Source organism: Gymnodraco acuticeps, unplaced genomic scaffold (assembly GCF_902827175.1).
Source record: "Gymnodraco acuticeps unplaced genomic scaffold, fGymAcu1.1, whole genome shotgun sequence".
Classification (NCBI taxonomy): Eukaryota; Metazoa; Chordata; class Actinopteri; order Perciformes; family Bathydraconidae; genus Gymnodraco; species Gymnodraco acuticeps.
The window spans coordinates 552,259-576,227 of NW_022991575.1; the positions used below are offsets into that span (position 1 = coordinate 552,259).

The 23,969-nt window shown below is 40.3% G+C and overlaps 1 protein-coding gene across 2 annotated transcripts in view; it reads right to left on the reverse strand.

The window, feature by feature from the left end:
• Nucleotides 1-840: 840 nt before the first annotated feature.
• The window catches only part of iqgap1 (IQ motif containing GTPase activating protein 1), a 53,169-nt gene continuing 30,040 nt past the window's right edge, over nucleotides 841-23,969 (reverse strand). For both annotated transcript variants that reach the window (XM_034197522.1, XM_034197524.1), the window contains 25 exons: nucleotides 23,371-23,531; nucleotides 23,014-23,138; nucleotides 22,284-22,447; nucleotides 16,064-16,154; nucleotides 15,789-15,956; nucleotides 14,893-15,035; nucleotides 14,642-14,812; nucleotides 14,464-14,547; nucleotides 13,763-13,834; nucleotides 13,376-13,445; nucleotides 12,918-13,282; nucleotides 11,944-12,107; nucleotides 11,618-11,842; nucleotides 10,272-10,412; nucleotides 10,086-10,170; nucleotides 8,641-8,873; nucleotides 8,398-8,530; nucleotides 8,143-8,245; nucleotides 7,632-7,767; nucleotides 7,455-7,542; nucleotides 5,023-5,232; nucleotides 4,774-4,940; nucleotides 2,634-2,750; nucleotides 2,114-2,222; nucleotides 841-1,610 (listed from right to left, as the gene is read on the reverse strand). In XM_034197522.1, the coding sequence (XP_034053413.1) occupies nucleotides 1,497-1,610; nucleotides 2,114-2,222; nucleotides 2,634-2,750; nucleotides 4,774-4,940; nucleotides 5,023-5,232; nucleotides 7,455-7,542; nucleotides 7,632-7,767; nucleotides 8,143-8,245; nucleotides 8,398-8,530; nucleotides 8,641-8,873; nucleotides 10,086-10,170; nucleotides 10,272-10,412; nucleotides 11,618-11,842; nucleotides 11,944-12,107; nucleotides 12,918-13,282; nucleotides 13,376-13,445; nucleotides 13,763-13,834; nucleotides 14,464-14,547; nucleotides 14,642-14,812; nucleotides 14,893-15,035; nucleotides 15,789-15,956; nucleotides 16,064-16,154; nucleotides 22,284-22,447; nucleotides 23,014-23,138; nucleotides 23,371-23,531 (3,639 nt within the window). In that variant the 3' untranslated portion in view covers nucleotides 841-1,496. The remainder of the gene's footprint in view (nucleotides 1,611-2,113; nucleotides 2,223-2,633; nucleotides 2,751-4,773; nucleotides 4,941-5,022; nucleotides 5,233-7,454; nucleotides 7,543-7,631; nucleotides 7,768-8,142; nucleotides 8,246-8,397; nucleotides 8,531-8,640; nucleotides 8,874-10,085; nucleotides 10,171-10,271; nucleotides 10,413-11,617; nucleotides 11,843-11,943; nucleotides 12,108-12,917; nucleotides 13,283-13,375; nucleotides 13,446-13,762; nucleotides 13,835-14,463; nucleotides 14,548-14,641; nucleotides 14,813-14,892; nucleotides 15,036-15,788; nucleotides 15,957-16,063; nucleotides 16,155-22,283; nucleotides 22,448-23,013; nucleotides 23,139-23,370; nucleotides 23,532-23,969) is intronic.

The following is a 23,969-nucleotide window of genomic DNA, read 5'->3' on the forward strand; positions in this document are numbered from 1 at the left end:
ATCATCTGCACAGATTTGCGTGCTGAAAGCGCCCTGTCACTTCCTGCTCATGCATGTTGGAGCTAAAGAAAGACATGTGCTGCAGGTCAGTTGTGAGCAGCAGGGCTGTCGTCATGGCAGCTGCTCAGTCAGGTCCAAAAAACAAACCAACAGCCTGACTCAACAAAAAATAAATAAAGACAGGAAAGGCTCCAAAGCAAGGTAAGTGCCAGGGTGTGAGGTGAATTTGTCCTGCTCATGCAACACATTTTGAGAAAATGTAAAGATTAACCACACGATGAGAAACCAATCGCTAACAGCCAACAGTTTCTTAAATTGTCAATAATGTAACTAAAACTGCTGTCTATGAAAGCAGCTTAAGAATAAGTATAACGGGTTTGATATTTAGAATTGTATAAAATTAGTGTTATCAACATACCGATTTAAATTTATAGTTGTTTCTTAATTTCATTTAATAAAAACGGAATTTAACTCAATATGAGCAGGATGCTAAATTTTTGGCAATGTCTTTTTTTTTATCACTTATCAGATTGCTATTTAGGGAAAAATGTACTTAATATATGTTATTATTAATAGGTTATTGTTTTTATTTATTATTATTAATATCATGTCCTTTGGATTTAATGCAAGAGAAATTTAGTAAATTACATAACAATGAAGTAAAAATATAATACCAAATATTTAATGATTTTACAATGCACCATCAGAAAATTCTTAAAATTCTCAGTTTGAAAAATTGATTGAAGACATTTATAAAAACAAAGAGTCTTTCATTTGATTGAATTTAAGATTTTAACGATCTTCTGAAACCTTGGTGTGTTAAGTATGCGTTCAGGTGGGTCAAATCTCAAGAGAGTTTAATCATTTTCCAATCAAAGCATGTGAAAAACACTTGAATAAAACGAGAAGTAATCATCTCTAATCTTGTTTTTTCCCTCGACAACTGCTCACTTTTTCTGTCCAGTTTGAAGACACGAAGTGGCCCAGAGAAGGTTTTGAATCCAGCCTGACCGCAGCCCTGCTGAAAAGTACACTAGCACTTTTGTGTAGTTTTGGTGGAGGAGATTTTCTGAAAGCAATTAACATTCAGGTGAGCTATTCAGATAAACTATCAGCTAATAAAGACACAAAACGTTATATCTTTACATAAAACGTACATTTTATAATTAATCAAGGCCCATGCACGAGATTTTCATAATATTTAAAGCAAAACATACAAATGTTAAACCTCTGACCTATACGCAGTTACAGACAAAAAGACAGTGAGAAAAAAGACTCCAGCAAGCTTCTGTGGCCTACTGGCTATTCTATTAAGAATAAAGCACATATGGTGATCCACATAATACAAAACAATGCACATACATTTGCATAAGGCACATTAGAGAAGTGCAGACGGGAATGTGTAGGAAGCAGGGTGGTTCAGGTCAGGGCTTTCTGCATCCCTCAAAGCGGGCCTTGTGGTTTGAATCAGTGTCCGTAGCCCTTTTATCCTCTTTCTATTTCCCGTAAAATTTCTTGTTGAGCAGGAAAATGAGCAGGTTGACATTGATGGTGGCTCTGTCGAAGAGCTTCATCACCGCCACACCTTCATACTGCAGCTGGAGGAGATCCTGAAAAACAGACGGGGAAAGAACAAATTAGCCACAATAAATATGCCAAATGTGTTTTCAGGTTTCAGACAGAGGGTGAAAAGAAGTGCTGCAGCACAGGCAGTATGAGAAAAATAAAGAGCTTTTTGAACATTGAAGCATGGAGACATGTAGAGACACTACATACAATATTAATATGAACCTGAAAATGAGCATAATAGGGCCCCTTTAAAAAGAAGTCCTAGAATTACTGTAGGTACATTTAATTATTGACAATAAAACTCACTCGAGGCAGAATCGAGCTCAATGGATTCTTCCACGTATTAAAAGTGGTATTCTCCATTCAAGTCTTAATTAAGCTAAATCTAAAGTGTAAATCTGAAAAAAAGCTGGATAGGTAGTTTAACAGTCACCAAGGAGTTTATAATGAGCTTACATCAATGAATCCAAGACATTCAATTAATTCAGTTAGTCTATCTACTTCCCTGGTGGAAAGATATAGAGATATGAAAGCGAAACAATACCTGATATTCCAACTGTAACGTCTCCAAGTGCACGCCCATGAACTTGGCCTTAACCTCGAAAACGCCGACAGTCTCTGCTGGAGAAATCTCAAAAATAGCATTTTTGAACCTGTAAAGAGTAAACAGGAAGGACAACATATCATTAATGTTGAGGAAAGATAAACCACGCAATAAGAAACTGAGCAATAACGGCCATCTGATTTTTAAATTGTCAATAATTTAACTAAAGACTACTGACCTTTTTTTTTTTTTCATGAAGGTCTATGACAGCAGTTTAATATGAAACTCATGTTTTGATATTTAACATAAAAAAGGGCTTTAAGTAGCATACTGATCAACAACTGATTTTATTTTCCATAGACACTTTTTAAACCTTTTCAAACAAATCAAAAAGTTAAAAATAGTAATTGCCTCAAAAATACTGTCCAAAATGGCAAGTATGAACTATTGATCTTGCTGGAAATCACACATTTTTGACTGTGACGTGTAGGTGTTCATTTTGACGCCTGGCAGAACTCACTGGTTGGGCTGCAGATCCTCGATGGCGATCAGCACGCCCTTCTCGTGGAGGCGGGAGGCGGTGTATTTCTGTGAGACCTGTTTACTCTTCTTGGCCTTGTTGTTGCCTGGTTTCGCCCTGAGAAGAAGACAGAGAAAGACAAGTGTACAGCTTGATACCATCTCTCAGCACTTGGTGTGAATGATTCTTCGAGTCTTGTTCAACATGTTTGGAAATGGGGTTTTCCAGAATGACACTAATGAAAAATGAACCAACCATGAATTCCTGGCCTTCATTCCGGTGTTTACTTTGCAGAGTATACACTGTGGCTCTCTGATAAATACACCGTCAGCTGTTTCATGTGTATGTGTTTTGCTGACACAGAATAATTCCACTTCTGACAAACAGATGCCTCATAAAAAAAAGAGGAAGGATGATCTACTCTGTTTGAGATCCTGCTCTTTAGTTCCCACAGGTTTCCTATCTAAGCAGGCAGCAGCTGAGTTGAGTTGCACTCTGCACTCTAGCAGTAAAACGGCACTGGATTAGAAGTCCAAAATCAAAACCAGCGGGAGTCCGAGGATTAACACTGTGACCCACAGCCTGTTACCCATGACCTAGTTCAGATTTTTGGCACAATTCGGCACGAAGCAAAATATGCTTTGAAAAAGATAAAAAGAGGATCACAGAATGCTATATTTCGTTCATTACATATGAGGGAATAAGTCTGATAGAGTTCAGATATCTACATGTACAGTGTAGGGCTGCACAAAAAATAGTTTTTATATAGCCATCTCAATATTAAATTGCGTGACAAACGCATTACGAAAAGCCTTAAGGGACTTTTTTTAAGAATTAGAGTACAAAACTGCCCTTTGAAATATAAACTAGATTATTAACCAATATCGGTTCATTTGTGCATTTGTGTTTGGTTCCATATATATATTTTTTAAATCAACAACCAATGTGTTAAGTGTTAGGGAATAATTTGCTTAGGTATTCAACCTTTGACACAGTTCATCGTTTTCTCTTTTCACCGTCTCTTTTCCAATCATGGCAATTGCTGCTATCTCTCTTAAGTAGGGGCAGCTTGGGATCATTGTTGAGGCCAGTCTATGACAGAGCACAGCCGCCATGAGGTAGTTTATTGTTCAGGAACGTAGGTTCCCTGGCGCACATTCTTTTCTATGGACGAGAGCTCTAGTTAGATTCAGGGTCCAGTCTCGCTGCTGAGGAATGTTGATCATTACACTCCGAACTAGTTAAAACCTCAAACTACAGAAGAGTTCTTCAGAATTGGTTTTGCAACCAACCACTGTGTCACCTCGTGGCACAGCACATGTCTAGTCAATTCTTCGGCCATTGCTCCATAATAAACCATCAGTGTTTGCCATCAAAGTTTGAGCTCTCTCTGTGTCTCTCTGAGTTCGTCTCCATTGTTTCAGAAGTTTCCATCACAATAAGCACCAAGCCGTTTACTGAACGTAGCATAACGGCAGAACTGTGTACACCACAATATCTGTTTTGTCCCAAGTAATATCATTGTTGCAATTTCAAACAATGTATTTGCATATTTTCCCTGATATAGAGTGGTGCAGGAATCAGTCCTAAAACCCGGACATGAGTTAGCATTAAAGCACCTCGTTTCAACTTAATTTTTGGTTTTGGGAAGATGCCTCAAATAAAGTCTGTGGTTATTAAGAGATGTTAATGTTATGTTTTATGACATAACATACATCAGTAAAATACGCCACTTCTGAATGTGTGGAGAACAGTCTCCTTTGTGCCCTAAAAACGTTGACTTAATCTCATAACGCAGGACAGTGTTAATATGTGAAGACCCGCATGTTTGGCACCGAGCTTATTTTCCACTTCAATCCAATGGAAAGTAGGACCTCCACCTTGGATGCAAACACCAGCCCAACCCCAGCTGGAAATATAATCCCTGTCTTTTTGTGTAAAATAAAGATGGTAACCGTTACTGCTTCTGTCTGCAGTTCAATCATGCACACATGTGGGTTGTTTGGCCTGTCAACAGAAATCCTATATGACCCATATTTCTACGGTATATGTAAAACAAGAAGCCAATAAATAATCAAATATGTTAAAGAAAGTTCTCCACTGCATTACATTTAATTTAAAGCTAAAAAAGGTCACTCACTTGCCCTTGCTGGCCAGGTTGTCCATGCAGGTCTTGATATACTGATTGTAGGAATCGATCTGGACATTGAAGAAGTTGGTCTTTGAATTGAGGGCGGTGTTGGTCTGCTGAAGTCTCACCAGCTCGGCTTTCCTGCGCTGGCGATACCGCCTCTGATTCCTGATGTCCTGTAACACACACATCACATATATGTTAAACACTGAAGAGTTTAATTGTCTAAATCCAGGGGATGATTCGATGTTTTCTTACCTTGGCTATGTCGTTGATGAGGTCCTGGTAGCGGTTCTCGGGGTGCACCTTCCCCAGCTCGGCGAGCCTTTGCAGGTTGCTCTTGATCTTGTCCTTCTTGCCCTGTAGCGTCAGGCTGTCGTCCACCACCGGCTTCACCTGCTTCATCTTCTCGGGGGTCTTGGCGTCTCTGATGGCCCTCCTCTGCATGGCGCGCTGGTACTCTGCTTCCTGTCATCCAGGGAAACCGGAGGAATTATAGCTAGTTAGTCCATGTTAAACCATGTTCCCATTGAAAAAGCACTGTATCTTTAAAGTGCAGGCAACTATTTCAACACTGTTTGCAGCTTACACCTTATTTACTTAACATTAAATTAATTATGGCAAGTAGTGTCTATGATTTGGCTGATTTGCTACAGCAGCTAACAGATGTCCGTCTCTGCAGCTGCTGCCTGCCCTGCTCCTGGCAATATGAGTTATTTTCACGCTTCCTTCACTTTATAGGCTTTAATCCAATAAACAAAACTTTGAACTGACTTGAGTTCTGTTAATATGCACTAGGGCTGTGCAATTAATCGTATTTTAATCGCGATTATGATTATGGCTTGCGACGATTATGAAAACAGCATAATTGACAAAATACGATTATTTTGCTGGGTGCGCTTTCGCCCCTCCCTAAAAGCCCACTCGGCCACGTGGGAGTGACATGTGTTGTGAGTGTTCAGCGCGAGCGAAGATGTCAGAACAAGAGCAGCAACTCGTTAAAAAGAAGGGTAAAACTATTTCCACTATTTGCAAGTACTTTGCCATTACATTCCACATCGCTAAAGATATGTGCCCAGTTAGCACTGTTAGCAACCAGGGCTTTAAGCAACTTGTCAACACGTTCGACAAGCGTTACGCGATGCCGTCTCGGTATTATTTCAGCAGGTCTGCGCTGCCTGCGCTATGTGACAAATGCCGTGGGGAAGTTGAGAGAGATGTGGCTTCAGCTGACTACTTTGAGACCACACCTATGGTCTAGCTCAGGGGTGCCCAACCAGTCGATTACAAGATGTGTCTAAAAATAGAACAACAATATTCTGTTTTATCGTTAATGTCCTGTAACATAATCTTCCTGTGCCAGAATAATGCACTTGAACGCATCAAAGCTTTGTGATTGGCCGGCGTCACCCCATGTGTCGGGGCGTGGCTGAGGGTCTTCAGTACAGGTGGCAATATCGTCACCTGCCTGCGCTCATCTCTGAAACCAGACCATGTAAACAGGCTGTTGTTTCTTGCAAAAAATCTTTAAGAGATGACATGAGCAGCCCTACCAGCATTTGCCATGGTGGCCTAAAATTTTTTATTTGGTCTTAAATTGTAGTTCAACATTTATTTCCTGTTACTTCTGGACCATGACGGTTGGCCAGCCTTCAACGTTTAACTGAGTGGAATATGTTGAATATGTTTTACCAAAATGTTGGCTATATGTTAAGGAGTTTTCAGTAGGTTGTGACAGTGCACTGCAACATGTTGGATTTCATTTATTTTGGTCTAATTTCTTTTTATTTATCATATTAATAATATATGTTTAGTATGGTTTTGGAAGTGTGCTCCAACATATTTGTTGATCTTGTTTATTGGTAAAATATTATTTGTTTTAAAGTTCAATAAATGGTCAATGAATAATCGTCAAAATAATCGTGATATCAATTATTGACCCAAATAATCGTGATTATGATTTTTGCCATAATCGCACAGCCCTAATATGCACTCACTTGATCCTCCTTAACAAATGGATGTGTGTCTCTAAAACCAAACTAAATTGGAATCACAATAAATTAATTTGGAAATAAACTGTAATGACAGTTACATTTCCAGGCAGCATCATATGAATTGTATTATATTACACTCAATTTTCAAGCTTATTGGGGTTGAGTTGTCTCAATATTTATGATTTGCTTTATATTTGTAACCGTCATTTAAACAATATTCTTTCCTCAGTGTCACATTTTGGATGTCTGCTAAAACTGCTTGCCATGTGTACTTCCCCAATACATAAATAAAATAAACATGATCTATTATGAGGAATTGGTGTTCTCATAGTCAAACAAATAGATTGTGAAGAAAACAAATGTTAGCAACAATACACCTATCTGGTATTTTAGTAGTATCATTAGCTATAATGATATCTAATAATGCCATTGGCCCATAAACACAGCTGCATGTGTTACAAAGAGGATTTTGCCATTGAGGTATTTTCAGTTTGTACAAATTCTGTGAGAAAAATAGGAAATAGAATAACCTTTTCCTGTTTTGTGCCATAAGAAAAAGCAGTTTGTACACCTGTGAAAAAGCTACAGGCTTGTGGTGAGGGTCTAGAAGGTTGACATTAATTATGGCAATTTCTTCACATTTTCAGGTAAATATGATCAGTTGTCGCTTCTATTGCCCTGAATGGTTTGTCTGACCTGCTCTGTGCTTGCTGACAGGTCCAGGATCTCAGTGAGAGTGTCCCCAGGCTGGAACCTGATCACATCCACGATGAGCCTCTTGGTGCTGAAAAGAAACATTTAAGAAACAATTAGATTTTCTGAAACAACCAAATACAAATCTACTCTGATAGCCATGAATGGACAGTATCTTACTTGAGCAGGAGAGTCCGGGCATCCATCTCTGCATTGGCCTCACCAGGGAGGTCAAACTTGTTAGTGAGGGTGAGAGACACCTCCGTCTTCCCCATCAGCTCTTTGTTGGGGTCGTTGGGAGGAAGAGGATTCTCCCCTAAGAGTGGATCAGATGGAGAGAGATGTTGATTTAAGGCAAGTTAGACATTCACAGGGCATTATATGACATAACATATATATTGTTAAAGGTTAATGGGATAACAAAAATCTCTCAGTTACGAATGTATTCTTTCTGTACCTCAATCTTTTTCTATCAAAGCATGTTTCTCAAAAAGTATCCAATTTTCCCTAATACACATTTTTTAGAAGTAAAAAAAAAAAAAAAAAAAAATCTTTATCGCTCTTTAATGAGCTTGTAGCGATATTTGCTTCACTACTGTCTAGTTTTTTTACTTACGTGTACTTTAATGTTGCACACTGCAATTTGCATTGTTCTTAGCCTTATGACAATAAAGATCCAATATATTCTCACCGATGAGGGACTCCACGGTGGGAACCTCCCCCAGGTCCTCCAGCAGCTCGTGGATGGGGTCATTATGCTCTGGAGCGATGGCGTCCTGATGGTCCAGCAGCAGCTAACAGGAGAGAAGAACAGGCAGTGTGTTAGCCAAACTTAAGAAGACCAAACCGTTCAAAAACATCTGATAATGAAGAATCCAGGCACCAATTGATGAGAATACATATAAGCAGTTGGGATAACATGAGGTGGAAGGAGGTCCAAACTCACAGTGTGAGTGTTGATGATCTCTCCAATGGAGATGTAGATGACAGGTTTGGTGACAGTCACCAAGTCAGAGTACTGATCCACATTAAACTTATCCTCCAGCGAGGGAACATCACAAGCTGCCAGGAAGAAACGCCTGCGATGAAAGGAAGGATAAAATCAGATGGTCCAAGAAACAAAAGAGACGAGGTAAAAAGGAAGGAATAGGATTTCTTGAATGTATCTCTACAACAGCTAACAACAGACCTGAACTTCTGGTAGGAGTTGCTGAGATATTCGTTGATGGGGTTGAGGTGGGCGTTGTCTCCCAGGAACATCTTGTTGGAGGCGGCGTGCTGCAGCATCTTGGCAACGGAGCCCAGGTTTCTCCGCTGCTCAGTGGTCAGCTGGCCCCCCGCCGACACCTCGATAATGTCGAAGGCATCGGGGGCCACGATGGCTGGGTTCATGTAGCGGTAATACAAGAGGTTCCCCACAATCTGGAAAGCCGCAAATAGAATGAGTCAGTTAGTTTAAATTATAACTATAACTATTTGACTTCTTTTTTGTGCTTAATGAGAACAATTTTAGGAGGACAAAATAGTTGAACAAGCATAGAAAGGCTCTTATGATTGGAAATATTACCTAACGGATCAAATAAAAGCTCAAGCAATGTTAGTTCAGTTATATTAAAAAGGTGCTGTTTTGTATGGAAGCCCTGAGAGGCAAGTTCAAAAATAAACATTTTGGTGAGAGCATTTTCTCAGTCAAAATGGTTTTATCTGTAGGTCGTAAAAATGTTTTGCCTGTATCATTTTTGAAAGTTCCCTACATTATTTTCATCTGTGAAACAACATGTTTGCCTTGTGAAAATAACTACTTTTGGCAAGATCATACTTTAGGTTATTTATATGTTTTACTCTGTCAAAACAAATATTTGTTTGTTGGAATAATTATATTAGTTTGTGTTGTTGTCATATCTGGAAAAAACACAAATGCTTTTGATCTCATTTAAAACATGGTGCAGTTCAGCCTAGTGTGGCCAAAGCTAGTATTACAACAACAAGCTCTGTCACAGACCAAAAGCCGTATCACTGGATTAAATAAATCATTGAATTAGGATGATTTTCTAAACATTTTAACTTTGGCCATTCAGGGAGTGCACTTGTTGTCATTCAAAACAAGGAGCTGCAAATGACATCTTTGTTGGCATCTTTCTATTGAATTACTATTCAGATTAATCTTGAATTGGATGAGTTGAGTTTAAGAGGTTAGTCGGTTCTACAGAAAAAAAGGAGGAAAGGCTCTTGACCATGTCAGGACACAGCTTGTGGAGGAAGAAGAGGAAAGCCAGGAGAGTGTCAGGGCTCGCCTTAATGTCAGCAGACACCCCGCCCCGACAGACAGGCTGCAGCTGGTCCAACAGGCGGGTAAAGCAGAGCAAGAGCAAGAAAGGGGAACAAGGAGAGTCATGTTTAAGAAACAGTGAAGAGGGAGCCAGGCAGAAGATGGGAAAACACTTTCAACAAAGAGGCCAGAGAAGGGAAGATTTCAACACACGTCTTTCTATCTCAGTATGTTTTAAACTATCTGTGGGCTGGTTGTGTCTGAGTGGACTGGGAACATAAATATATATATTGTGTGATTTGAGTGAACTGATCCTTACCCCTAACCCTATGACAAGTATAAACACTCAGAATAAAGAAGCGAACCTTGAGCAGCTCGTCCTCAGTGGCATCAGGGAATTTCTCATGAAGGGTGTCTTTCAGCACCTTGGAGACGAAACGCATCCCGTATCTGACAAACAAAATAAAGTGTGAGACAGGCAAGGAGAACAAATAATGATTACTGCTTTGAGAAAGCTGATGAGGATGCTGAGGACGCAGGGAGGAACGTACGGAATTTTATCCACCGAGACGATTATGGCCAACAGGAATTTGTCTGTGATCGTCTTCATGTTCTTGATGGACGCCTCCAGTCTTATCCTCACCTCCTCGTGGGCCATGGCCTGCTCTGGAGTCACGTCGTAAGGCAGCTTACTGTTGAGGACAGGACAGGAAGAGATGAAGACATATAGAATCTAGTGTTCATAATAACCTACTGAAGACGTATGTGCTTTACTGTGTAGACATGCAAAAAAACAGCATTGAAAAACAAGCAAAATAATTGCCAGTATCAAACATTTAACATCTTTTTAGCAACATTGAGCCCCATTCACAAACTGCTTTTAAGAAATGTATTCGTTAAACGCTCTTTAGCATAAGATTGTGACATTCACTAATGTTTCTTATCTAAGATAATTTTAACAGGAGCACATTTGAGAGCGGACCCGTTTTTCCAAAATAATAGGTTATTGCATTTTCTTTAATTAAACATTTGATAATAATAATATATTCGTTAATGTAATGTTGCGACCATGCAATCACTTTTTGCAGACTCTAGCTGAAAAAACTGATGAAATATCTTGCTTAGAAAAAAAAAAAACAATGCTTTGGAACAAGTTTGATTAATGACTGAATGGTGCTTTATGATAATATTAAAGGGGCCCTTTTATGCAAATTCTCAGGTTCATATTTGTACATTCCCTTAAATGTATATTATGTTTTAGAATAAAGCTCTACATATACTGTACCATGTGTCTCCTCCACCTGACAGTTGTCGCACAGGCAGTGGAGGACTGTAACTATATTTACTGACTTACTGATGCACAATTTTGAGGTATTGAAAGGGTCCCTATTATGCTAATTTCCAGGTTCATAATTGTATTTAGTGTCTCTACTGTGACATGTCTCCATGCTTTAATGTTCAAAAAGCTCTTTATTTTTCTCATACTGCCTGTGCTGCAGCACCTCTTTTCACCCTCTGTCTGAAACCAGTGATGTTTAACCGCTTAGATATGTCCCGCCCCTTAGCCGATCACGTACAATGTGTTGGAGGGCTAGCCAATAGAAGCGTAACTGTTACACAGTGATGTCATTATGTAACAGAAGTAAACTTGGCAGTGTGACAGGCAGGGGGGGAGAGAACGCCTTCTGGAGGGAACTATAGGATTTTAACCTTTTCTAGACCATTTACATGCACAAAACCTATAGAACACACTACAGGAAAGGGAACCCTCCAAGAAGCATAATAGGACCAATCCATATAGACAGTTATAGACCAATGAATTGCTTTCCTGTTTTTTAGCATTGATATTGCAGTATGTTTTCTACATTATGAAAAAACATGAACCCCTCCGGCTCACCTGGCCTCTCCAGTCTGCGTCTCCATCTGGTTCACCCAGCTCTTGTAGATGTCCACGGGGTCGGTCTTTATGTTTAGCGTTTTGTCATCCATGATCTCCTTGACGACGGGGGCCAGGATCTGCCGCAGAGCGTTCTGTCCCCGCGCCCCTCTGTGGAAGCTCACCACCATCTTGATGACGGTCGGGTTTCCTGTGATGATCTCCTTCATCTCGTCCACCTTTGACCTGCGAAACAAAACATGATTACACAGTGTATTCATCAACCAGGCCTCGTGATCCTGTGGGTATGGATGACTGTTGACTGTGTTTCAGTGTCAGCTTCTCACTTGATCTCCTCCTGCAGGGCAGTTTTGAAGAGCTTGGTCAGCAGGTACTCCTCCCTCTGGTTGGAGGCGTAGTTATACAGGGTGAAGATGACGGAGTCCATGAACTTAGTGGACTTATTCTGTGGCATCTGGAAGATCAGCTTGGCGAGATACGTGGGGTTGGTCTAAAAGGAAGGATTATCATAAGAGAGTTTAAGACCAGGATAAAAAGCTGCTGTGAGTCTGTTGTTCAGAAGACAAAAGGCTCCTTTCACATGTGCAATGCAACCTTACAAATATTTAGAAATGACCCAGAGGAGCTGTATGTGAGAACAAAAAAGTCCTTATCGTTCTGACAGGATATTAAACAGGCTTTTCACAGCCAGCTTCCTAGTACTGAGTCTGAGTCATGTTCAATGTGTGAATAGAGACCCTTATAGCCCAGAGAATACATAGAAGATAAATGGCTGCGTTGATGACTTTTCTATCGTGGTTGGCAAACATATTGGAAACACAAACAAAAATACCTTTTCCCATTTTGGGAATTTCTTTCTTTAAAAGGCTGACAATAAAACATTCAGACAATTTTAAGGAACAGTAAGAGACCTGATTGTTAAGGACAGGGGTCTTTAAAAGGGGATCCTGAGTGTTACAGCAGGGGCTCCACATTCCTTTTGTTGGATAATATTTTTTATTTTGTTGTATTTTATGCACTTTACAGGAACATCATAAATAAAACATAACATTGAACTGTTACAAAGGTTGGAAATTAACTCTTGAATAAAAAGTGTACCGTCTCTTGAAAGATTAATATTGTTTGTTGGGCTGTTGAATGAAGCTAATTCAACAGCTACTTGCATACCAGCATTTGGCTGAAGCTAATTTCCGAGACTGCTCTTATTAAAGGGGCCCTATTCTGCTCATTTTCAGGTTCATATTTGTATTTTGTGCCTCTACTGTGACATGTTTCCATGCTTTAATGTATTGTAACGTACCTGTAACAGATAAAAGAGGAACTGGTAGGCCTCCAGTTTGACCCTCTTCTCCTTGCTGAGGGCCTTCAGCCCCCCCCTCTGCTTGTTCATCATCATCATGTTGGACAGCTGGCCCTTGTTTTTCCTGGTCAGCTTCTTGCTGTGGGACACCACCTCCTGCAACGTGATCTTGTTCTTCACCAGCAGGCCGATCTTGATGTCCATCAGGTTCAGGTCGTTCTCCAGCTGCTGGTTGGAGCGGATGTTGGTGACCACCTCCTCGCGGATATGCATCAGCTCCAGCTCCTCCTGGAAGTCCTGGTCGCTGTGGTCCAGCAGGTGGACGAACTTCCTCACCACCGCCATCGGAGGATCCTCGGCGCTGACTGCGTGAGGAAGGAGATTTCGAGAGTCAAACCACCGCAGACACTAGAGAACAATCCAAAGCACTATAAAAGGTCTGTTGGGAAGCTACTCACTCAGCGTCTTGTAGTCGTCTCTGGCCTTGTTGGCTCTAATGAAAGCCTGAATCTTCACCACCTGATTGATCTGCAGTAGGAAACAGCAATCACTTGGTTGATCAATTGTCTTCATTAAGCACAGGAATGCACTTTGGGCTCAAGTGGAAATGGCTTCGCTCATGGCAGAGTGTTAAATGAGCCTCCCTCTAACCCCACAGGACACAGACTAAATGTCAACAGATGTCAGGGGAAATATATGCACAGTGATTTACAGCTTTTATTAGAGAACACTGCGATTTTACTAAAAACCCTAACAGACCATTTGTCTTGGTTCTTTGTTGTTGTGCAAAACTCAGTTATCTGTGATCTCTTTATAAAACATGGTTTCAGGCTATGAATACTCACGTGATCTTGGAAGTACTTCAGCCTATCCTTGTATTTCTTACGAGCTTGGTGCATCCGAACCATGGATTGGATCTGAAGGAGACAAAACAAATCCTTTAGTCTTAACTGTATTTATACGAGCAATGATAATATTCAGATTACATAAATTGCTAGTACTTGACAGAAATGTTCGAAGCTTTGAATCTTCATTCATATTGTTTACATCCAAATACTTAAATCATAGATTTTTTTCAAAAGAATATATTTTTTGCAGGCATTTCTACAGCACAGTACACTTCTATTATTAGCACCTTGCCATTTGTAGAATATATTCAGTGGTGGCTGCATTGGATTGTTTATAACTTGTGTGCCAATAGTTTGCAATTATTCCAGAGCTTTGTGAAGTCCAAATGTCAGAAAATGATTGAAAAAAGTTCAATGAAAAACATTTTAAAATTCTAGAAATAGATTTGAATGTTTAAAAACATGCTGCTATCCAGTTTGTGGCAAACACAGGGAAGCATGCACGAGGCAGTCCGGCAGCAATCCAACAGCTTCATAAATCACATTTATATAACAAAATATTTGATCTTTTTCTAGGCTGATGACGTCAGTTAAATATAACAATAGACATTCAAATCTCCATTTTGAAAAACTCAAGAGAAGCTTTGAATGTGAAACAGTCACATTCAGTACATCCTGACATTGTGTTATAGTTTCACCTTGACAGCCTCATCAGTGTGGTCTTTCAGATACTGCTTACGGTCTTTGAACTTCTTCCTCTGTTTGTGGCCTTTCCAGTGAGCCTGACGGTCAAATAAATAAATAAAATGAAGATCAGTTGAATAATAAGTCCTGATAGCAGACAGGAGTTAGCATTACTCAGGATGATATATGTACCTGTATGCAGTTAACAGCTGGTTCTTGGGATTTCAGGAAGTTCATCCTCTCCTTTTGGCCATTCCTCACCAGGTAGCCACGGCAACGAGCTTGCAGCTTGGCGATCAGAGTCTCGTTGGCCAGCCACAGCTGCTCGCGATTATAGGCAGTGGTTACCCCGGAAACCACCGACTGACAGGGGGAAACAATGAGTTTAACGTGGTGCTAAAAAGCTGCGCTGTTGTGCTGCAATCTCAGCGGCCGTGACCTACCTGGATGTCCTCCTTGTTGAGCTGGGTGTTGTTCTGCAGGAAGCCCTCCGGCTCCACCCAGGTGCCCTCCTTGCTCTGCAGATTATAGTAGTAGTTGTGTCCTCCCTTCACCCAGTGCTTCATCCACTCACTGCCATTATCACCTGGACAGACAGCATTACAGAACACAAGGGGACAAGATGGAGCCAGACGTTAGCAAGAAGCATCTTCCATCCATTTCCAGTTTAGAGAAGAGTTTCTTGATTATAATAATAATGATTATAAGGGAAACTAAAACTGTTTTCAAAATGAATACACTTTATTCCTATGGTCTAAGACAGAGGGAAACTTTTTCTGTTTCACAACACACAGAAAGAAGCAGAAAAATATCTCCAGACAATATACTTGATGACATCACAAGTTTGAGACAAACTTTGAGTGTGAGTAGCTCATGTTCAACTAAGGACTCATGGAAAGAAAACATCTGAATGTATTTATAAGGTGATGTTCGCCTTGAATTATAGAAACACAGCAGGCAATGCACATTTTGTACAGCAAAGGGCACAAGTCAGATACAAAGTCAAAATACAATAGTAGAAGAGTAACATATTATATAAAGAGGCCATCAGACGTTGATGAAATAAATTCAAATTCATACACATCCAGGTAGAACAATTATTTGCAGCATTATGAAGTAAGTAATCAAATAAAAGTTTCATGTCTTTCATGTCACAGTATAGGGAGCTACTACCACTTTTATTGTACATTTTAAAACCCTATCAGGCCAATCTCTGCATCCTTTAAAACACTGGAAACCGCTTAAAAGATGAATCATTCCTCCAAAATGTAGCAAAGTTGTCGATGATCAGCACAGCAACTGTCACATCAATACTTTTACCACTGAATATTCTCCTCACCTTCTGCCTTCTTCTCCTCTTTGATCTTGGACAGGTCGTCCTGGTAGGTCTGCCCACACTCAGAGGTGACCCCGTACAGTCCGGCCCCGGGGCTGCGCAGCGCCGCCAGCGTCTGAGCCGGCTCGCCACTGTCCACCGCCTCATTCACAGCCTGGATGGACTGAGAGACTGCGGGTACAAACGCAAAAAACATCAGTCTTTGCTGATCTTCTTCTCATTCTGCAGACTTATAACTGAAATAGTGTACGGTTAATGAAAACAGAGTGTGCTCTTACACTGTAAGGCCTCCTGGGTGTCCTGGTTTGCCTTCAGAACAGCATCCTGGATCTCATCCAGCCACAGCACAGCAGAAGGGTCTTGGGTCTCCTGGAAGGAAACCGAACAATATGTTTAGAAACAAACACACACACCATCTTTCCTGGAGTTAATCATGGTTGTATCAGAGAGCTTTTGTGTTCTCTTCCAAAGCAGGAGGCTAACACCAAAGTTGTATTGTTTGTTTTAGTTATAATATATTATTAAAAACAGCATAATCAGACTTTTTTAGTACTCAAAACCCCCTTTGTAGTAGGTCCTGCTACAGTATTCTATAACCACATGTTGCATCGATTCTACTTCTCTCATATTGTGATACTTACAGACTCACAAAGTAAAAACAAGGTGCAACTGCTTACATTTTTTCTTTGAATATGTATTTAAAAAAGACCAGGTACATCTTCCTGCTTATATCCTCAGTCCTAGTGTGGATAGTAGTGGGACAAGGAAATCCTCGACTGTACCATAAAGATAAGCAGCTGTGGGTTAAATGTGCCGGATATTTAATCACAGTGTTCAAATTGCAGCATCTCTTAGGGTTGCATTATATTCTGCTCTGTTTCCTGAGTGGATGTCGACATCCCTCGCTCTGTATAGATTTCTACATTTGTGATAGAAAAGCTGTTGCTTGTTGATTATGAGGGACTGACACCTCATCGCTGTCACATTTAAGCTGCTGTAAATACGCGGAAAGCTGTAACACCTTTTAAATTTAGCCAGCAATAAAAAAAACACCACAAACAGACCTATAAAGTAATAAATGTCACTCAGATGTTTTTGTTTAAAGTTATGTCACTTGATTCCATTTGCTTAGACAACACCAAGGCCTTTATACTGAATGTAACACTATATTATTATGGACTGCAGTTCTACCTAACTACAACCAGATGGCGCACTCTGTCTCTGTATATCATGTGGAAGCGGTCTACCCCCGGGTAAAACAGGCAACTCATTTTGTTTCAGCCCACCCCCTCCTCCATGTGTCCCGCCCCTTTATGCTGTGCTCCAGGGTAGATGAGGTGTGTGCATGTATGTATGTATGTGTATGTGAAAGAGGTGGGCGTGTATGACTGATACCCCATCTTGAAGGTTTCTGATGTAAGGGGAGGGGGAGCAAACATCTGCAGCAGCATGCAACACCAGGACTCATGGCGTTTTAGTAAACAGAGCCCTACCTGTTGATTACTGTTTGTACTCGGCAACATAAGTGGCATGTGTGTGTATGCGGTGATGAGGAGCTGCCCTCAGCTGGCAGGAGACAGGGTGTGGTGCCGGGTGGATGGTGGGTTGGTGGAGGACTTGGGCCTGACTTTGTGTGGTTCACACGTTACAAGCTCATCATGGAAATAGAGGAAGTGAAAGCTGAAGAGGCTGCGTGGTTGAACTTTTCTTCTGCAATTTCTTTCTCAAGTCCATAGAAATCATGAGCAAGGTTTCAAAACTACCTTAAGAACATTGATTACATTTTTCTCTTTTTAGTTTTCAAATGTTTGTGTATGTATGTCTTTTATATAAGGTATATAAAGATGTATTGTCAATATTAATTTAGGTATTTTTTATTATGTATTTATTTAAATTTGCTCATATTTTCTCTTTATTTTAGATTTTTTGTTCATGTCCTAAATGTACATTTTCTTTCAATTTAATTATTTACCTCATCTGTCACACTGCCACTAAAAGGACACCAGAGGCAGAAATGTCGATTGCATGTATTTACTTTTCTCATTTTATATACTGCTCCGTCCTATATATTCAATATCATCCGTTTCATATATAGAACATCACGTCATTATCAATGAAAAATTCTTGTACAAATGTATAAATGGAAATGAGCACTGGCACAATGATATAATGTATGACTAATCTTCTAAAGGGCCAAAAACTATTTTGAAAAAATAAATAAAAATAAAGGAAACCATGAGCTCATTCATATGTCTATGGGCCAAACGCCGGAAGCATGAAAACACACATACAGAACAAAGCATGGCTACACTGAAACCCACACAGTCCCCTTTGTGTTAGTAGCAGTTACACAGCGATAACCTTCTAAAGAAGCGAACTGTAGTGGACTACATTGCGCTTGTTAGTCAGTGCAGTCTGGGCCGGACTTCCTGCTGTTTATCCAGGCACAGCCCTCAGCCCACAGTCAGCGCCGGCCCCTGCCTCACTGTCTCTGACTAACTCTTCTAATACTGCACAGTTAATGAGGCGACACAAAGAAGCCAGCCACAAATGAAACCACAGGCGGAAAGACCGTTGTGGCTTGCTTTTTCTCTGAACTCCCCTGCCCTCGTATCACCTGGAAACACCCCCTCCTGCAGCCGGACTGTATCTCCACCATATGGGTCTTCTCCTCAGTTAACCCCACCCCTCCTCTGTGATCCCCCCCCCCCCCCCCCTCTCAGCTGGGGAACATCTCTTCTCCTGCAGCGCTTTGAAACCCAACAGGAAGCTCACACTGCCCTAACTACTTCCTCTGTGTTTAACTAATGGCCTCAAACAGAAACATGCGCTAATCAACAATCAGAGGGAGGTGTGTTTGCGTGTGTGTGTTCGTGGTGCATGTATACACTGGTCAGCTTTCTGCCCTTTTATGGAAGCAAAACACTGCTTGTTATTTCCTATGCCTCTGAAATCAGCAGGAAAATAGTCTTTTTTTACTCCCTTGTTTTTTGTTCTGGGTCCCGTTATGAAAGTGTGCCGAGTTCCCACATGATGTAATCCAGGGTTTGGATATAACTGATGGTTGTTGACATTTCAAACAGTGTGGGTAGCGGCCAAGTATTTTGGAGCCCAGACTTGATAAGAGATATTTTTGTAACTATATTTACACAGGATAAAAACAGACTCTACTCAAATGGATTCACAGAAGGTTGTTCCTTTTAAATAATTTTTTTTTTAAAGAAACCAAGTGAAAACTTGTGCTTGGTTAATCATATATATTATTTATTCAATTGTGTTTGTTTTAGTCCTGTGTCAAAGGTCAACCTCATTCTGTTTTTTGTTTTAAATGTATTTAAAAGTCATGGTAATTAAGACTATCTCAAATGTTTAGGTCTAGTTTTAAAAACATTTGATATTGTAGTCTTTTTTGTCATCAGATTATATTTAATAGATAATCTGCTCTAACCAAAATATCAGTTTATCCAGATAAAAAAAGGTCTTTAATGAAAGTATGAACGTTAATCCACTTTATGCTTATTAGGGCTTTTCACCTCTTCTGCAACTTTGTGCTCTGTGGTGAAACTGAATCCACCTCCTGCAGTCTAACCTCACCTACATCTGCGTTGGCTTTGCTTCTCCTACGACAGGCAGACAAGCTTAACATGGCCGCCTTCCTGTGAAATCCTATGCAAATGTTCTGCACGTACAGAAACCACGACCATCAGCTTGCCTCACTCGAGTAAAGATAACAAGCAAATGAGGCAGCGGATGATCCGCCTTCAGGAATGACTTTTCAATATCATGTCTGGACTTACACATGCACATGGGAAATAGGGAGGGGTAATGAAAACAGAAAAGATAGGTGAAACCTCAGAGAGCTGAAGAAGAGATGATCACACCATGACATCAGGCGTCTGGTGGTGTCATGTGGAGCTCAGAGGCCTGAGTCACATGGAGACATCTGCTACAACCCCATTCATCTGTGACCACACATCACAATAATGCTTCTGCTGCAGACAGTGTGTGGGTATTTAAAGGGATAGTGGAAATCCGCGAATTTTGGGTTTAACTTATGTATTTTTATTAAAAAATAAGCATAATAAACAATTTTTTTTAATTTCATGCGCCTAGTTTCATTTTATTTTCAATTTTACTGCGCCCTCTCAATGAAACGAAATACTTCGGGAATCGTCGGGAATCTTCGGGTGATGACGAGAGCATAGGAAGACGGGCACAAACAATGGCGGACATTCAATAGCATTTGCATGTGAATAGCCGAGTATATTGCCATAAATATGATGATTGATTATCAGTAAAAAATTCTACGTGACACAACGACATTGGATTAACCTTGAGATGCGTTTTTATTCCGTTGAACACAACTTTTGATCACAAATCAAAAAAGGTAAGACGTAATTATTGTAATATTTTTGGAACCGGATGTTGTTTACTTTCTCTTTTCTGGCGGATAGCTCCAGGAATTCAAGGTCTTACAGTGATGACATTACATCTGTGGAGTCTCAGCTTTAAATCGTATATCTTGTTTGTGCAGTTAAGATAGTAATAAGGGCATTTCTACCGTGTGTTGTGTGTAAAAAAGCGTTAGCATTAGTTAGCATTGTTTCGCTCAATGCTAATTCAAAGGCTTGGTATTACACTTGTGTTTTTTTTAGCTAACAATTGTTCTTATTGTCAGTTAGCGGAGTTTCTTACCTTTAAAAGGGTATGAAACATTAATAGTTTCATAAATGTTAAGAAGCCCTGAGACATGTGAGAGAAAAAAAACTGTGGGAGGGGTCCACTGGGGGGACCTTCGGGCTTAACTGGTTAACAATGATTAATATTTGTAAAGGCTACAGGTGATCTTAAGATGCGTGAGCTATGCTTAGGGACCTACCAGTCAAGATTATTTGTGCGTAGGGGTGCATCATCTGGCGCCTGGTCCTGGTCATCCTCGCCATTGCCCATGCCGTGAACCATCACCTCGGGCTCGAACAAATAAGGACGTAATGGTCCATCGTCTGGCTCAATATTGTCACCATCGTCGCTTACTGAACCGGATTCAGATTCAGTTCCTAAAACGACATTTTCATAGGAAAGCCGAGAGGATGTTTCTGACTCGCTATCATCACTGGATACCTCGTACAATCCTTCTTCTTTGTCTGGTATATTTGCCCTTCCACGTTCATTCTGCATAGACGCCATGGTTTGTTATCGTATCGTCTTCCTACGTTTTCGTCACTTCCAGTTTGGCTGAGTCGAACATTTCGTTTCTAAAAAACTTCGGGGAAGCTGCAATAAAGTGCTTCTAACATGCGTAAGGCAATTATTATATTTTTTTAATCAGGTGTGATTGTTTTGGTACGTAATTATGCTTGTATATAAGTTAAAACGAAACTATTTGAGGTTCCATTTCCACTATCCCTTTAAGGTCAATTGATTTAACCCATAATGGAATGTTTTGTGTTTTTAACTATTAAAGGCTGTAAGGTGATGTGATGCACCCTGCCCTGAGCCCTTTGGCTGTATAGAGGCTAGATGCTTCTTAAAATGTTTGAAAAAGCTTAAAGTTAAGCATCAGGATATCAAAAAGATATGTTTTTTGTGTCCAATTTCAATATGAAGGCTTATATAAAAATATAGCAAATGCTTAAATTAAATAAAAAAATGATCCAAAAAGGGTTTTTTAAAAAAACAGAAGCTAGGGTAAGAATTTCGGATGCAAGAGCCCAAATTCAGGGGCCATTCTAGTGACACTGTTACATCTTATTCCCTGGTCTGAATTATTTGTATTGAGTATGTCAACTCGATTGAAAAAAAATAGTGCATTTTTGTAAAAGAAAATTAGACGCATTGAACATACAAATACTAATCAAAGTAGTAATATTTAAAACCAGGCTGTTTGCTTATTTATTTATTGACACCAGGGGGTTAATCCTGACATGCCACTACGATAGTTAGTGAATTGATTCACTGTAAACCGAAATAGAACCTTATTAACAACTATTTGTCAAGGACACAGGTTTCAATAAATTAAGGGTATAAATGACTATTTCATAACAGAAATCCTGATTGTAATTTAGTAGTATGAAAACAAATTGCCCTGATAACTTTCTGGGAGTGTGTGCAATATTTTGGAGACAGATATGAGTGCTTATCCAGCAAGTCACTGCATCAACTAAACCAAATATTGAATATCGCTCCATAGTTTTGGCTCCCCACATGTTTCAAATGCCCAGTTATACTGTATTGTTTCATTACAGTTATCAACGGTATTAGCTGCAGTAAAACACTTTTAAAAGTCTCCACGTATCTGTAGCCAGGCACGGTTAGCATATAATGTTTGCATAATGCTCACCTGAATTAGATACACATGAAAAAAAAAGCAAATAGCAAAAGGGCTAACCCTAACCCGTGCTCAGACACGCTAACCAGAGTAAACATAATAATCATCCATACTTCATATTTATTTTTATCAGTCTCTACATGAAAAACGTGTCAATGTTTGTGTCTTACGTGAGCCTTCTCTCTGCGGGCCTCCAGCAGTTTGTCGTGGTAGTGCTGAGCCACAGACGGGTCCACATCTGTGAGCTTGGCTGAGGGGTTCTGCAGCATGGACAGGGTCTTGGTGGGATCCCCCTCATCCAGGGCCTCGTTGATCAGCCCGATGGCGGCAATACCTGCAGAGGAAACAGATCAATTAAAACTCTGTGGGTCCAGGACCACAATACAAGATGAATTGGAAGATATGGACGAGAGGGAACTTTCCAAAAGTGTAGAACTGTTCTCATGGAGCTCACTAAATAAATCGTAACTGTAATCCTCTGCATTAATACTTTTTCCAATGTATTTTATACCTCCTACGGATGGGATATTATTTATAAAGTGTTACAGTTAAAATGTTTACCATTGGCAGGTTAGTTGTTAGCATACAAGCTATTATTTTTGGAAGGGTTTGTCTGTCAGGAGGATTATGGGAAAACTACTGGCCTTATTTTCATAAAACTTGTTGTAAGAGTGAAGCATGAGCCATTCGGAAGCTGTCTAGTTTGGGAGCGAATTAGAATCATGGGGGAGATCCACTAACTTATTTTCAGTTCCGTTAACATTGCAAGATATGGCCTTGGCAGAGGTCAGTGCTTTCTGATTGCCTTCCTAGTTATCTTTTGTGGTAACCATTTTAAAACAGTAAACATGAAGACATTTGACATATTTGGGCGTGAATGGATTCCAATGTGTGTCTTACGTTCATGCTCCTCATGCACAGTGAGGTTGACTTGGTCGATGCAGGCTTGGATATCGTTCCAGGTGAGATAGTCGGAGCCCTCTTCTCTGGCTGCTGCCTTCTGACGCATCAGTTCATCCATGTACCTGAGGAACAAAGGTACAACATCATCAGCCTGCCTACGCCCCATCAAGAAACACACAAAAACCTGTGACAGCACTTATTCAATGTGTGTGTGTGTGTGTGTGTGAGTGTGTGTGTGTGTGAGTGTGTGTGAGTGTGTGTGTGTGTGTGTGAGAGTGTGAGAGTGTGAGAGTGTGAGAGTGTGAGAGAGTGAGAGAGTGAGTGAGTGAGTGTGTGTGTGTGTAGTGTGCTCACCTCTGTGCATATTCATCCTCCACATTACTGAGTCCAGTGACGACGCTGGACAGCTGTTTCCAGAGGGCGGTTCGGTCCCCAGCGTCCATCGCCTGATTCATCAGCACCACCGACGACAGCATCTCCACGGCAACCAGCAGTTCTGGGTGGGACAATGAGCCCTGCGGGAATCACGACACACATTTACCTCATCTGTCACACTGCCACTGAAGGACATCAGAGGCAGACATGTTGACGACATCTTGACTTGTTGTTCCACAGTTCAATCAGAGGAAACATGGCCGAATTGAAACATCAGAAACACACTCTAAAGCAACAGGTGATAAAGTAGTCAGTTATACGACCAATACACTGCTTTTAAATTAGCTGGATATGTTATGTACTGTCTGCCTTACAGAAATACATTTTAGTCAGTAGTAGTAGTAGTAGTTAGTTTCAACTAATAAAAATGCTCTGCCTTCCAATAAGTAATATCCTTGCAGGGCTTCAACTAATTCATATTTACATTGCTGACTCATCTGTTTAGTCTTTAAGATGTCATAAAACAGTAAAAATAAAAGTATCCCATAACAGTTCCTTGATTCTCACAGAATGCATTT